The 13,580-nt window shown below is 37.2% G+C and overlaps 1 protein-coding gene across 1 annotated transcript in view; it reads left to right on the top strand.

The window, feature by feature from the left end:
* DNAH8 (dynein axonemal heavy chain 8) overlaps positions 1–13,580 on the top strand; it is a 504,073-nt gene that overhangs the window by 95,474 nt on the left and 395,019 nt on the right. Inside the window, exons 17-21 of the mRNA XM_036768363.1 lie at positions 1,452–1,639; positions 9,864–9,944; positions 10,374–10,490; positions 12,379–12,498; positions 13,270–13,405. Coding sequence (XP_036624258.1) covers positions 1,452–1,639; positions 9,864–9,944; positions 10,374–10,490; positions 12,379–12,498; positions 13,270–13,405 — 642 coding nt within the window. The remainder of the gene's footprint in view (positions 1–1,451; positions 1,640–9,863; positions 9,945–10,373; positions 10,491–12,378; positions 12,499–13,269; positions 13,406–13,580) is intronic.

The following is a 13,580-nucleotide window of genomic DNA, read 5'->3' as shown; positions in this document are numbered from 1 at the left end:
CTAAGCAATGGAGGAATGACAAAACAACTATATGGCACATGAACATAAAGTAATATGGTGTATAGTAATACATATATATGTATAGACATATAATAGATGAAAATGTATATTAAATAATGAATAAATGAAAAAATTATTAAGCATTTACTTTGTGCAAAGCAATCTTAATTAAAAAAGCAGAACACAAAATAGTATTGTACATGTTGATTATATTGAAAAGCACATATCTATACAGTAACAATGATCAGAGAAGCCAGAATAGTTAGAATTTTTTGTTCAGCAGCGTTGTTTAGTTGTTTCAATTGTGTCTGAGTCTTTGTAACCCCATTTTGGGGTTTTCTTGGCAAAGATACTGGAATGGCTTCCTACTCCACTTCCTTCTCCAGCTCATTTTACAGATGAGGAAACTGAGGGTTAAGTGACTTGCACAAGGTCACACAACTAGTAAGTTTCTGAGGCCAGATTTAAACTAAGATGAGTCTTCCTGATTCCAAGCCTGTTGCGCCTTTTGTGAGAAGACCAATTAGGATATCTAAACATTTGGAGGGGTATTTCAAAAATTCCATTCAGTCTGTTAATGTGGAGCTAAATTGTTTTTGTGACTTACCTCACTGCTTTTGTCAAAGATGTGTCCAAGCTTCCCCAGTCTTACTTATTTTTCATGAGAATAGTAAAGGTCGGCTAACTTTTTAAGGAGTGTCCAAATGATTTCAGGTTATTGAAATATTATGGCATTGGCTATTGTATAAAACAAATAAATAATAAATTTGGGTCTTGATAAACACTTAGTTTATTTTAAGATTTCATTGCAGGGGTCTTCATTGTAATAGTACTTAATTCATACCAGTTTCCCGTACAGTTCTGTGTGTTTTCACTGACCATTTTTAGAATAGCCAGTTCTGTTTTCTACATAATGGCCATTAAAAATGTTCTTATATATACAGTCTGTTAAGCAATATACACAGTTCATACCTTTTAGAAGTTTACAGTCTAGGTATATAGAACATTTTTGACACTCAACATTTCTTATTGATTTTGAAACTTATTCTGTGACCTACAGTTGGACGTATTGTTCACATAAACCTCTTTAGAGAAATATACTTATGCTGAATTAAGAAGATATACCAAACCCTTTTGTGGGAGTATGTTAGTTCTTCATATTACATTAGTCTGGCAAACATCTTGGTTTTTTTTTTCCCAGAGAGTTGACATCATAAAGAATCAGTTCCATTTTGACACTTAATAATATGTCTCATAAAAGTCTTCCCTGCTCTGCTGGAAAAAAAAAGAAAAAAAAAAGAAAAAGTGTTGCTGGGATTAAATAGGCTTCCAGGCCTAAATTCTCTACCTGGAGCTGAGTGTTTTCTGTCATGCATGGCAGGGTGAACAGCTTGTAAGGCTAAAATTAAGACTAGGTAGAACAATTAACACAAATCTTAATTTATTTGCAGCTTTACAAGCTACACTTCTTGTACGGCATCCAGAAACTGGGAAATTGTTGGTCAATTTTGATCCCAAAATTTTAGAAATTGTTCGAGAAACTAAATGCATGATAAAGATGAAACTGGAAGTACCAGACCCAGCAAAAAAACTGCTAAAACTGGAAGCTAAGTTGAAATCAAATAAACTATATTTACAGGTAATGTAGAAATTATCTTTACTCAGTTTTTGAAGGAGATATTTTTCTTTTAAAGCAAGATGCTTTGTGTTGGATGTAGCTTAATGAGCTATGCTCTCAAACTATTTTTTATCTGTTATATCTATATTCACTTTATACGCAAAGAGAAAATTATGTTGCCTTTTGCCTTTTTATGGTCAAATTGGCTATTGGCCATGTGGAAAAACTTGGTAATAAATAGGAAAGAATAAAATTCGGTTAGAGGTTGGGGAAGAAAAAAGGAAGAAAAAGTGAGACAGAGATCAGATAAAGAATTTTGGAGGGTGAAACTGCCAATGAAACAAATAATGGAAGGGCTTTCAAAATATCCCTTTATATATGAGAAAGATCAACTTTTTCCCTAAAAGGCACAAATCTTCAATTCATAGGAAAATGGTTTTTACATACTGTGATGGAAGTGTTACCGTATATCCCCATGTATAAGATGCACCTTAATTTTGGGCCCCGAAATTTGAAAAAAATATATTACATAAAGTTATTGAACTCAAGTTTTATTCATCTGCTCATAGCTTTCAGGCATCTTTTGGGCGAGTCTGGTGCATGTACACATGCTTGGTCCATTCCGTTTCATGAACCTGAAGCACCAACTGTGCCCTCCTTTGAAATCAGTAACTTCTTTTTCATCAGCAATTCTTCTTGCCTCATGTTGAACCTTCTTTGTGGACACAGGAATTCCAATTGCCCTTTGCTGTTCAATCCATATCTTCAATTCCCTCTCTAAATCAGGCCATTTTGCTGACTTGCCTCTCTTGGTCTTCTGCTCTGGCGTTTTCAGTAGGGTTTCTTCTTCCTGTAGGCAGTCTCAGATTGTTTTCTCAGTTGGAGGAGGACCAAACTTACATTCAGCAGCATGACTTCCATTCACTTTTGCAAACTGGATCACTTTTAACTTGAATTCAGCACTGTATGAAAATCTTTTCTGGGCCATTTCTGGGCAGAACGTGGCAAAACATAACCTAATATACTGGTAACAAATGTGGTAACAAAGACACCAAGCACGAAAAAGCTGGAAATGCAAGTAAAAAAATCTACAACAATGAGTGCAAAAACAAGCTCGGAAAAAGTGGGAAATGCAAGTAAAAAAATCTACAACAATGAGTGCAAAAACAAGCTCGGAAAAAGTGGGAAATGCAAGTAAAAAAGTCTACAACCACTGTATAAGACACACCCAGTTTTTAGACCCCAAATTTTTCGAAAAAGGGTGCATCTTATACATGGGGAAATATGGTAGGTATTGTGGAAAAGGTGGAGTAATGAAATTCACAGCAACAGAACAAAAATAAGAAAGATGGTTGCCAGAAAAAGAGAAGCAGACAGAGAAATCTTTAGTGAAAATAGAAAAAAATCAAATTTTGTTAAGCTAAATTCATGCATGGCAGAAAAAACAAAGTCACGATTTTCAAATCTTAAGGCACAATTTCCAAAAAAAAACCATAAACTTAAGCAAGTTGAAGTCAGATATGTTAAAATTTAATTTTTAACATAGTCTCTTCCTTCCTTTGAAAATTATACGTGGGCACAATTCTGGAATGCTATTTGGGTAACTTATTCTGGAAGAAAAGTGATCAAAATCTTGGAAGGTGGGACTTTATATAAAGAAATATTTGTCAGGGAAAAAAGTAAAATCAAACAGCAGCTTGCTTAGCCTCTGTTCACAAAAATTCAAAAAGTTTTCCTGGTTCTGTGATTAGCAGAGCAAACTTTAAAAAGTCACATACATACACATGTGTTTGCACACTGGGAGGCACTGATAAGCCACGACTTTGAAATGATGGGCATCCATATACAATCTAGAGGGCATCCCAATAATGATCTCCTTGGCTTGTTCACCACCTTCCTGAAGTTTTCTCTTGGCAATCTAATTTATTTTGCTTCCCAACAGGCAGCATTCAGCCTTCTTGCAAGTACTCAGGCTAACAGAGCCATTAAACATAGAGGAGGGGCAGCGAGGTGGGGCAGTGAGTAGAGCACCAGCCCTGGAGTCAGGAGGACCTGAGTTCAAATCTGGCCTGGGACACTTGACACTTACTAGCTGTCACTTAACCCCAATTGCCCTGCCTTCCCCCACCAAAAAAAAAAAAAAACATAGATGAGACAAGGTTTATTCAAGGTAGCAAAGAATGCAGGGAAGACTAATATATGAGCTATTAACAAAGAAGTAGGGAAAGTTCCTCATTGTGATCCCCATTCCCTTTATCTCCTCAAGTGACTGGGGCCAGACAATACAAATTACTCTGAGAAGTCTTCAAGAAATCAGTAAAAACACTGGAGGAGGGAAGGAACAAAGCTAGAAGTGAATGTTGGAAACCCTGTCACGATGACAGACTCATGTGCCCATTGCCAAAGGAAAAAAAGTGAAGTCAGAAATACAAATTAACTTTCAAAAGTAAAAAATAAAAGTTGGGAATCATGGAAAAAACAATACTTCAGGAAGTCATGATTTGTTGGTACTTCTTCCACCAAGGCAAATTGTAGCCTTTCCTCACCTTAATAGGCTACCTTTGAGGGTTGCCATAGAAAAACAAATGCTATGCATCATAAACATTTTTTGAAGAATATTAAATTTCGTATTCTGATTCGACTAAATATGATTGTTTTTTTAATTTAAATTTATTTATTTAACATATTTGGTTTTCAGCATTGATTTTCACAACAGTTTGAATTACAAATTTTCTCTCCATTTCTACCCTCCCCCCCACTCCAAGATGGCATATATTCTGGTTGCCCTGTTCCCCAGTCAGCCCTCCCCTCTATCACCCCCCTCCCCTCTCATCCCCTTTTCCTTTCCTTTCTTGTAGGGCAAGATAAATTTCTACGCCCCATTGCCTGTGTATCTTATTTTTTAATTGCATGCAAAAACTTTTTTTTTTGTTTTTGAACATCTGTTTTTAAAACTTTGAGTTCCAAATTCTCTCCCCTCTTCCCTTCCCACCCACCCTCCCTAAGAAGTCGAGCACTTCAACCTAGGCCACACATGTATCATTATGTATAACCCTTCCACAATACTCATGTTCTGAAAGGCTAACTACATTTTGCTCCTTCGCAACCCATCCCGCTTTATTGAATTTTCTCCCTTGACCCTGTCCCCTTTCCAAAGTGTTTGTTTTGATTACCTCCACCCCCATCTGCCCTCCACTCCATCATCCCCACCCTTTTATTTTTTTTATCTTCCTCCCTCTTCTTTCCTGTGGGGTAAGATACCCAACTGAGTATGTATGGTATTCCCTTCTCAGGCCAAATCTGATGAGAGCAAGGTTCACTCATTCCCCCCTCACCTGCCCTCTCCCCTCCTCCCACAGAAATGCTTCCTCTTGCCACCTTTATGCGAGATAATCCACCCCATTCTATCTCTCCCTATCTCCCTCTCTCAGTATGTTGCTCTCTCATCCCTTAATTTCATTTTATTTTTAGATATCTTCCCTTCATCTTCAACTCCCCCTGTGTCTGCTCTCTCTCTTTTACATATATATATATATATATATATATATATATATATATATATATATATATATATATATATATATATATATATCAACACACACACATATATATACATACATACACATGCATACATATACACATAGATACATACATACATACACATTCACTTATATATATACATATACATATATATATATATATGCATATTCCCTTCAACTACCCTAATACTGAGGTCTCATGAATCATACACATCATCTTTCCATGTAGGAATGTAAACAAAACAGTTCAACTTTAGTAAGTCCCTTACAATATCCGTTTCTTGATTAACTTTTCATGCTTCTCTTGATTCTTGTGTTTGAAAGTCAAATTTTCTATTCAGTTCTGGTCTTTTCACTGAGAAAGCTTGAAAGTCCTCTATTTTATTGAAAATCCATATTTTGCCTTGGAACATGATACTCAGTTTTGCTGGGTAGGTGATTCTAGGTTTTAGTCCTAGCTCCATTGACCTCCGGAATATCGCATTCCAAGCCCTTTGATCTCTTAATGTAGAAGCTGCCAGATCTTTGGTTATTCTGATTGTGTTTCCACAATACTCAAATTGTTTCTTTCTGGCTGCTTGCAATATTTTCTCCTTGATCTGGGAGCTCTGGAATTTGGCGACAATATTCCTAGGAGATTTCTTTTTGGGATCTATTTGAGGAGGCGATCGATGGATTCTTTCAATTTCTATTTTGCCCTCTGGCTCTAGAATATCAGGGCAATTCTCCTTGATAATTTCTTGAAAGATGGTATCTAGGCTCTTTTTTTGATCATGGCTTTCAGGTAGTCCAAGAATTTTTAAATTATCTCTCCTGGATCTATTTTCCAGGTCAGTGGTTTTTCCAAGGAGATATTTCACATTGTCTTCCATTTTTTCATTCCTTTGGTTCTGTTTTATAATATCCTGATTTCTCATAAAGTCACTAGCTTCCACTTGCTCCAATCTAATTTTTAAGGTAGTATTTTCTTCAGTGGTCTTTTGGACCTCCTTTTCCATTTGGCTATTTCTGCCTTTCAAGGCATTCTTCTCCTCATTGGCTTTTTGGAGCTCTTTTGCCATTTGATTTAGTCTGTTTTTTAAGGTGTTGTTTTCTTTAGTGTATTTTTCAGTATTTTTTTGGGTCTCCTTTTAGCAAGTCATTGACTTGTTTTTCATGGTTTTCTCGCATCCTTCTCATTTCTCTTCCCAATTTTTCCTCTACTTCTCTAACTTGCTTTTCCAACTCCTTTTTGAGCTCTTCCATGGCCTGGGACCAGTTCATGTTTTTCTTGGAGGTTTCTGTTGTAGGCTCTGTGACTTTATTAATTTCTTCCATCTGTATGTTTTGGTCTTCTTTGTCAGCAAAGAAAGAATGCAAAGTCTGAGAGTGAATCTGGGTGCGTTTTCGCTGCCTGGCCATATTCCCGACCAACTAACTTGACCCTTGAGTTTTTCAGTGGGGTATGACTGCTTGTAGATTACAGAGTTCTATGTTCCACGTTTGGGGGGGAGGTGCCAGCTCTGCCACACCAGCACTGCTCCTTCCCCAAGAACCCCCAACCCGAACTGGGCTTAGATCTTCGGCAGGCTGTGCACCCCTGCTCTGATCCGCCACTTAATTCCTCCCACCAGGTGGGCCTGGAGCTGGAAGTAACAACAGCTGTAGCTGCCCCACCTCCGCTGACCCCGGAGCTGGAAGCCGAACCACGAACTCCTTCCACTCCCGCAGCTATTCCCACTAACTTTCTCCGCAGTCTTTGGTGTTTGTGGGTTGAGAAGTCTCGTAACTGCCGCAGCTCACTGAATCAGGGCGCTAGGGCCCCCTCCGCCCGGCTTCTGGTCTGGATGGTCCACGCCGCTCAGGCTGGGCTCTGCTCCACTCCGTTCCCAGCTCCCAGCTCCCAGCTCCGAGCTCCGTGTGGGATAGACCTCACCCAGAGACCATCCAGGCTGTCCTGTGCTGGAGCCCTGCTTTCCTGTGCTGTTTTGTGGGTTCTGCCATTCTAGAATTGGTTCAGAGCCATTTTTTATAAGTTTTTGGAGGGTTTCGGTACGGAGCTCACACTATTCCCTGCTTACCAGCTGGCATCTTGGCTCCGCCCCCGACTAAATATGATTGTTACGATACAGCTCTTTAATGTTTGATAAAATCATACCAACAGCCATTTTAAATGTGAAGAATTATAAAAATTTTTAATTGGGGTCAGAAAGGTCTGTTGCCAGGACTTTGGGCTCATTTTTCTGCTCCATTTTCTTTCTTCCTAAAGTTCTAGTGCATTCTTGGTATCTCTGGAGTAGATGCTATTGAAACCCAAGACTCCCTGATGCTTATTTAAAGAATGAGCTAGAACCATTTATCATTTACCACTGGATCTCTTCGACTAGGAGCTGCTTGGGCTAAGGGGGCAAACCTCGGGGGTAGCTATGGTGCTTCATGACTTAGCAGTGCTGATGGAAATTTCTGTAAGCTCAAAGGATGTATTTTAAGGCCTGGCAGTTTTGGCTGAATATTTTGTGTTTCCTTAAAGAGTAGTTGACCAAGGCTTCTGAGAAGATGCTGGAGATTAATAGTAGAGAGTGTCTTTTAAGGCCAGTATCAATACTAATAATATGTGTGTGTGTGTGTGTGTGTGCGCACGCGCGCGCACGCACACGCATGTGCTCTGATTACAACAATTGTGTGGGAAACAAAAGAAGGAATTCTGTTTCCACAGGATTAAAAGTACTTCCAGCTTTACATTACAGAATGTAAGTCAGAAATGACTGGTTCTAGTCAGAGCTGTGACCTAGCAGAACCAGGCTTATGATCAGGTAAAAGATTGGAAGCTTGTAGGCATGCTTAATGAGCTGTTTGAGGAGGGGCATGAAGTGGGCAGTTCAGGAGGTTGCATCTAGCCAATGGAGAGCAAGGGAGGGAAATTTGAATTGGGAGCAACATAAAAAGTGTTGCATTTGTCTGAGCAAGTGTACTCTCCATTTGGGAGGTACTGATTCACTAGCAATGTAAAATGAGAACTTTCCTGGCTTCACAAAGAGTATTGTTCTTTCTAGAGTGAGCACGCTTCTCACAATTGCAAAAGAGGTGTGTATAATCTTTGGTGTTCTTGAGTTGTCTCAGTCATGTCCAACACCCTGTGATCCCATTTGGGATTTTCTTCACAGAGATACCAGAGTGGTTTGCCATTTTCTTCAGCTCATTTTACAGATGAAGAACTGAGGAAAATAGGATTAAGTGACTTGCCCAGGGTCACAGAGCTAGTAAGTGCTTAAGGCTGAATTTGAACTCAGGTCTTCCTGACTCCCGGGCTGGTGGTGCTTTATCCACTGCATCACCTAGCTAACCAGGATCTGTACTTTAACAAGAATAAAAATAGAATTTATAGGAGTGATGTGTAAATATTGTAGAATTTAATCTGGTGTGATGTCACCAGTTAGGGGAATTTTATGATAGGGACACGGATTGCATGTGGGTTTAAATTCTGGCTCTTCTGTTTGTTTGCTGATATTGATCATTTACTTAATCTGATCCTCAGTTTGCTCATCCATGAAATAAGACTAGATGACTCTTAAAATACTTTTTATTTTAAATTCTATGTTTTGTTAAGATATTGGCACATACCTAAAAATCCAGTTACTTTTGCTGCTCTTGCCTTATTTTTCTCTACCTTTGAGGCTGCTAGGTGGAACAATGAATACTAGGCCTGGAGTCAGGAAGACCTGAACTCAAATTGGGGCTCAAGACACTTATTAGCTGTGTGACCCTGGGCAAGTCACTTAACCTTCATATGCCTCAGAGGTAATATAACACCTACCTCCTAAGATAGTGGTGAACATCAAATGAGATAATATTTTTAAATTCGTTAGTACACTGCCTGGAACAGAGTAGGCACTTGACAAATTCTCATTACCTTATCTTCCTCCTCACGTTGTGCCTGCCTTGTGTCTATGCATGGGCTCCATAGCATGGATTGCTTTGCTACTATAAGTTATATATGGCTTGCATTAATATGGCACTTTATATCTTATAAGATGCTTTTGTCATAAGGGACTGTGAGGGACAGAGCCATTGCCCCCATGTTACAAATGAAGAAACTGAAGCCTGGAGACACTATATGCTCACAGAGCTAATAAGAGGATAGAAAGGACCTGAACCCAGGTCTTCTGAATCCAATGCTTTTTACAAAACACTGCCTCCTAAAAGTCTATCAAATGGTAGACATAGCAATACTTTCCATTGCTTTATCTTCTCCTGAAGATATCAGTTGTTATTATTACAGTTTTTCTATAAATCTTCCCCAGGAGCCATATCCAACCATTCAAGCTGGATAGCTGTCATCAGCTGTTTTGTCATGCTCCCAACTACAACACCAGGGACCATCTTTTCAAGTTATATTGAATCGGTTACTTTTCTCTGGTTGATTCACTGTCACATACCATCTTGGTTGTAATTAGGTCCCTGGCAGATATTACTTCTTGAGATTGAATCCGTATAATTTATGTAAAAATCAAACAACCTTCCAAGCGATCAGGCAGAAGACTAAGCAAGCTAGTTGGAATTGTAGTTACTCTCCACAGAAGCTTAACATAGACTCATTAGTAAGAACTGATTTGTGAGAACTTTTGTATTCTTATTAGGTTTTTACAAGAAATATAAAATATTTGTAGAGAAAATCGAAATAAAATTTAATAAATTGATATACAATTTGCTATTTTAACTCTTAATAGGGTCTTCTACAGTATTATGATGATCTGTGCCAGGAAGTACCTACTGTGTTTGTTAATTTGATGGCACCCAAAGTGAAAAAGGTTGGTTATGCTGAAAGTATACTAACACAAATAAGTCTCCTTTAACTGTTGGCAGCAGTTCAGTGTTATATCTTTATTTCAGAGAATCTATATTTGCACTGAGGAAAAACTTTTAAGAGCCCTATGGAAAACATTCCCTCCTAGCCCATTTGTAGTGCTTTACAATGTATAAAATAATTATGTGTACTGTCCTAAATACCATGGAACTTTAAAAATCCAACATATATATTTAGATATATACTTATATCTATATATACACATATATGCACAATAATCAGTTAAAGAGAGTAGTGAGAAATAACCAGCAAGTACCAAAAAGTGACCCTCAGTAAAATGGAAGACATTTTATTTCACAAATAAAGACAATATAGTGTTTTCTATAAATACAGATATATTACTAATGGAATGTTTTATTTTTAATCTTTATAGGTAGAATCTGTGTTGAGACAGGGATTAACGATATTAACATGGTCATCTCTAACACTAGACAGTTTCTTTCAAGAAGTTGATTCAGTAATGAATATGTTTAATCAACTTTTAAAAAAGGTATGTTCCTGATGTTATACAAATAAAAACATTAATATTTGTATTTTATTTAGGATATGATTAATATTTTATAAATTCATTGTCTGCTTAAAGGGTAAGACTTCTATCTGAAAGTGAATCTCACTAAATTAAAAATTATATTTTCCATACATTTTATTTACTGTTGTGCTGAGTATTTGTAGGATTTAGGTTTTATTTTTATCATTTCTTCAAAATTAAGAGAAAGAAGAAACCATGTATGGATGTATTATGTATAAGATGTAAGATTTGTACAAACATACTGTCTAACAATTATTATTTCTTTTATTGATTATGTATTTTTTTCATCTCTAACTGCATTTGTACAGTATAGTACTTAACAGGTACTTAATAAATATTTGTTGTTGTAGCCATCACCAAGTCTTCTCTCAGACTATATTGTGTCGGAAACAATGCCCAACTCACCAATCCCTCCCTCCACTTTGATTTGTTATTGTTGGTACTCGATTGTTTCAGTTGTGTCTGACTCTTTGTGACCCCACTTAGGATTTTCTTGGCAAAGATACAGGGATGATGGTTTGCCATTTCCTTCTCCAGCTCATTTTATAGATGAGGAAACTGAAGCATATGGAGTTAAGTGGCTTGCTCAGGGTCACAGTCAGTGGCTGAGGCCAAATTTGTACTCACACCAGGCCTGGCACTGTATCCACAGCACCACCTAGTTGCCCCTCCATGTACCTTGAAAAATTCCGGCTCCTCCATGAAGCAAGCCTATCTCAATTGTTTTTAGTCTTAGAGGCACTGGAAACAAGTTGTTAAAAATGTGTAGGGATGTGTGACAGTGCTTTAAAATGCCTTAATATTGAATTTAGTGGAAAGAACACCAGATGCGCATTATATTTAAAATCCATATCTCTGATTTCATCAGTGTGGGGAACGCCTAGAATAGAAATTCCCCCTCTTTGGTATGAATCAGGAACTCGACTCTAAAGAACTGGAACTGAAATTAAGAATATCTCAGGTCAAATTTGTCTTAGACACTAGCTGTGTTACCTTGAGAAAATCACTTAACCTCTATTTGCCTCAGTTTTCTCAATTGTAAAATGGGGATAGTAGTATCACCAACCTCTCAAGGTTGTTATGAGGATCAAATTGGATAATATTTGTTAAGTGCTTAGCACAGAGCCTGACACCTTTCCCTTTCCCTCTCTCTTTCCCTTCCCATCTGTACATTATTGGTCTCAGAGTGCTGTCCAGGGGGCACTGAGAAATTTACATAACTTCCCATGGCCCCACAGCCAGTATGTATCAGAGGCCCAGGTATCTTGATTCTAAGATTTCTCTATTCCCTAGGTCACATTTTCCTTTCATACACTGCTACTTGTGCAGTTGGAGGTTAAATCATTTCAGTTCTTTGGTCCTGTTTCTTTACATGTAAAATTAGGTTGATTGACTAGATTACCTCTAAGGGTTTCTTCCTGCTCAAAATTCTGTGAAATATGATCCGATGTTACTGAAATTATACTAGTGAAATCTCATTATGGCCTTATTCAATACTGCAGTTTTGGAGTATGAATATATAAGCAATAAATATCTAAAGAGAACACAGGTGAGGCTTTTATTAGGAATGGATAATAGCAAGAGACAAGGTTTGAAAAATAGAATGACCATAGGTCACACCCTCATTTCTAGCATGGTAATCATAGAGTGGCGTTAAATGTAGTTGTGTTTTTCACTCTACTTTATAGCTCCTTTCGTGATATACTATAATGCATTGCCTGTGAGTAGAGACAGACACACGTAAGCGTTCTAGTTTCAAATTTATAATCTGAACCTTAAAAAAGCAACAACACATGGCCAGTACTAAAAAAAAGTGCTTTATTAATGAGGTCCCTCCCTCTTTTTGTAGGTCAATGACTTGTGTGAAATGCATATTGATGCAGTTCTAAAAGAAATAGCAAAAACATTATTCATTTCTCTGCCAGAACATGGTGCAGCCAAAGTAGAAGATATGTTAACTCTCAATGAGGTAGGTATCATACTTACTTATCACATTGTTAAAAAGTGTTACTTGAATGTAACCTTGAAAGTTAAGATATAAATTTGCAGTATAAATTTTGGGTGTGGAATTGGCTGGAGCTGCTTTATCTTTGTATCTCTAGTGCCTAGCACAATGCCTTGCCCTTCACAAATGTTTGTGGGATTGGATTGGATAATAATATGACTATGTCTCATTCTTTCCTGCCCTTCTTTTTGCATTTCTTTTAATTATCTACTGCTTCTTGTCTGTGTTTCGTTTATTTTCCCTTATCATCCCCCTTTTGATGAGCCATTTTGTCATTTTTTCTTTCTATCTTATTGTCTTATTATTGTCTTAATATCTTATTGTCTCTTTAATTTCCTCTTCATTTTCTTTGCAATTTTTTTTCTGTTCATGTGTGTTGATATGATCATGAACCTCTGTGTGTGATGAGTAAAGCTGACAAAGGTCAAGGACTTTGGGACTTAGAGCTTTTCCTTTTTCTTCCTTTGAGAATCAGAGAACTTCTAGAAGAGGCTTCAGCAAATACATCTTTGACCATAAAATTTTTACTGGTCTGACAGTATGAAAGTGCCACTCCTCTCGCTCCATTTTTCTCCAATAGAGATAATTGCAACTCTGTAAATTGGAAGTAAATTATAAAAATAAAGGCTATATAAATGTTAACTGTTATCAGTATTAAAAAAGAAATATAATTTATTACTTTTGTAACAGGTATATCACATTAACATGTATATGTAAATAATCATTGTTTGATAGAATTACACAAAGGAATGGGCTGACATATTGAACCACAAGAGTAGACATGTGGAAAAAGCTGTCATTGAACTTCTGTCAATATTTGAGTCAATTTATGAAGTTACAGATCCCAAGAAACCTTCAAAACAAGCAGCAGGTAATTAATCTCTAGTGCTAAGAGAGAGAAATTCTGGGAACTGAGATTTTTGGATCATTTTTTCCTTTACAACTTAACAAGTTGTTAGTTTTGGTTAAGTTTGAGAACTATAAACCTTCATAAAATTTTTAACTTTCTTAAGGGTAGGTACCATTTTTTTTTGGTAGTCATGAAA

This window comes from Trichosurus vulpecula, chromosome 7 (genome assembly GCF_011100635.1).
Source record: "Trichosurus vulpecula isolate mTriVul1 chromosome 7, mTriVul1.pri, whole genome shotgun sequence".
Classification (NCBI taxonomy): Eukaryota; Metazoa; Chordata; class Mammalia; order Diprotodontia; family Phalangeridae; genus Trichosurus; species Trichosurus vulpecula.
This window is presented reverse-complemented; position numbering and strand designations above follow the sequence as displayed.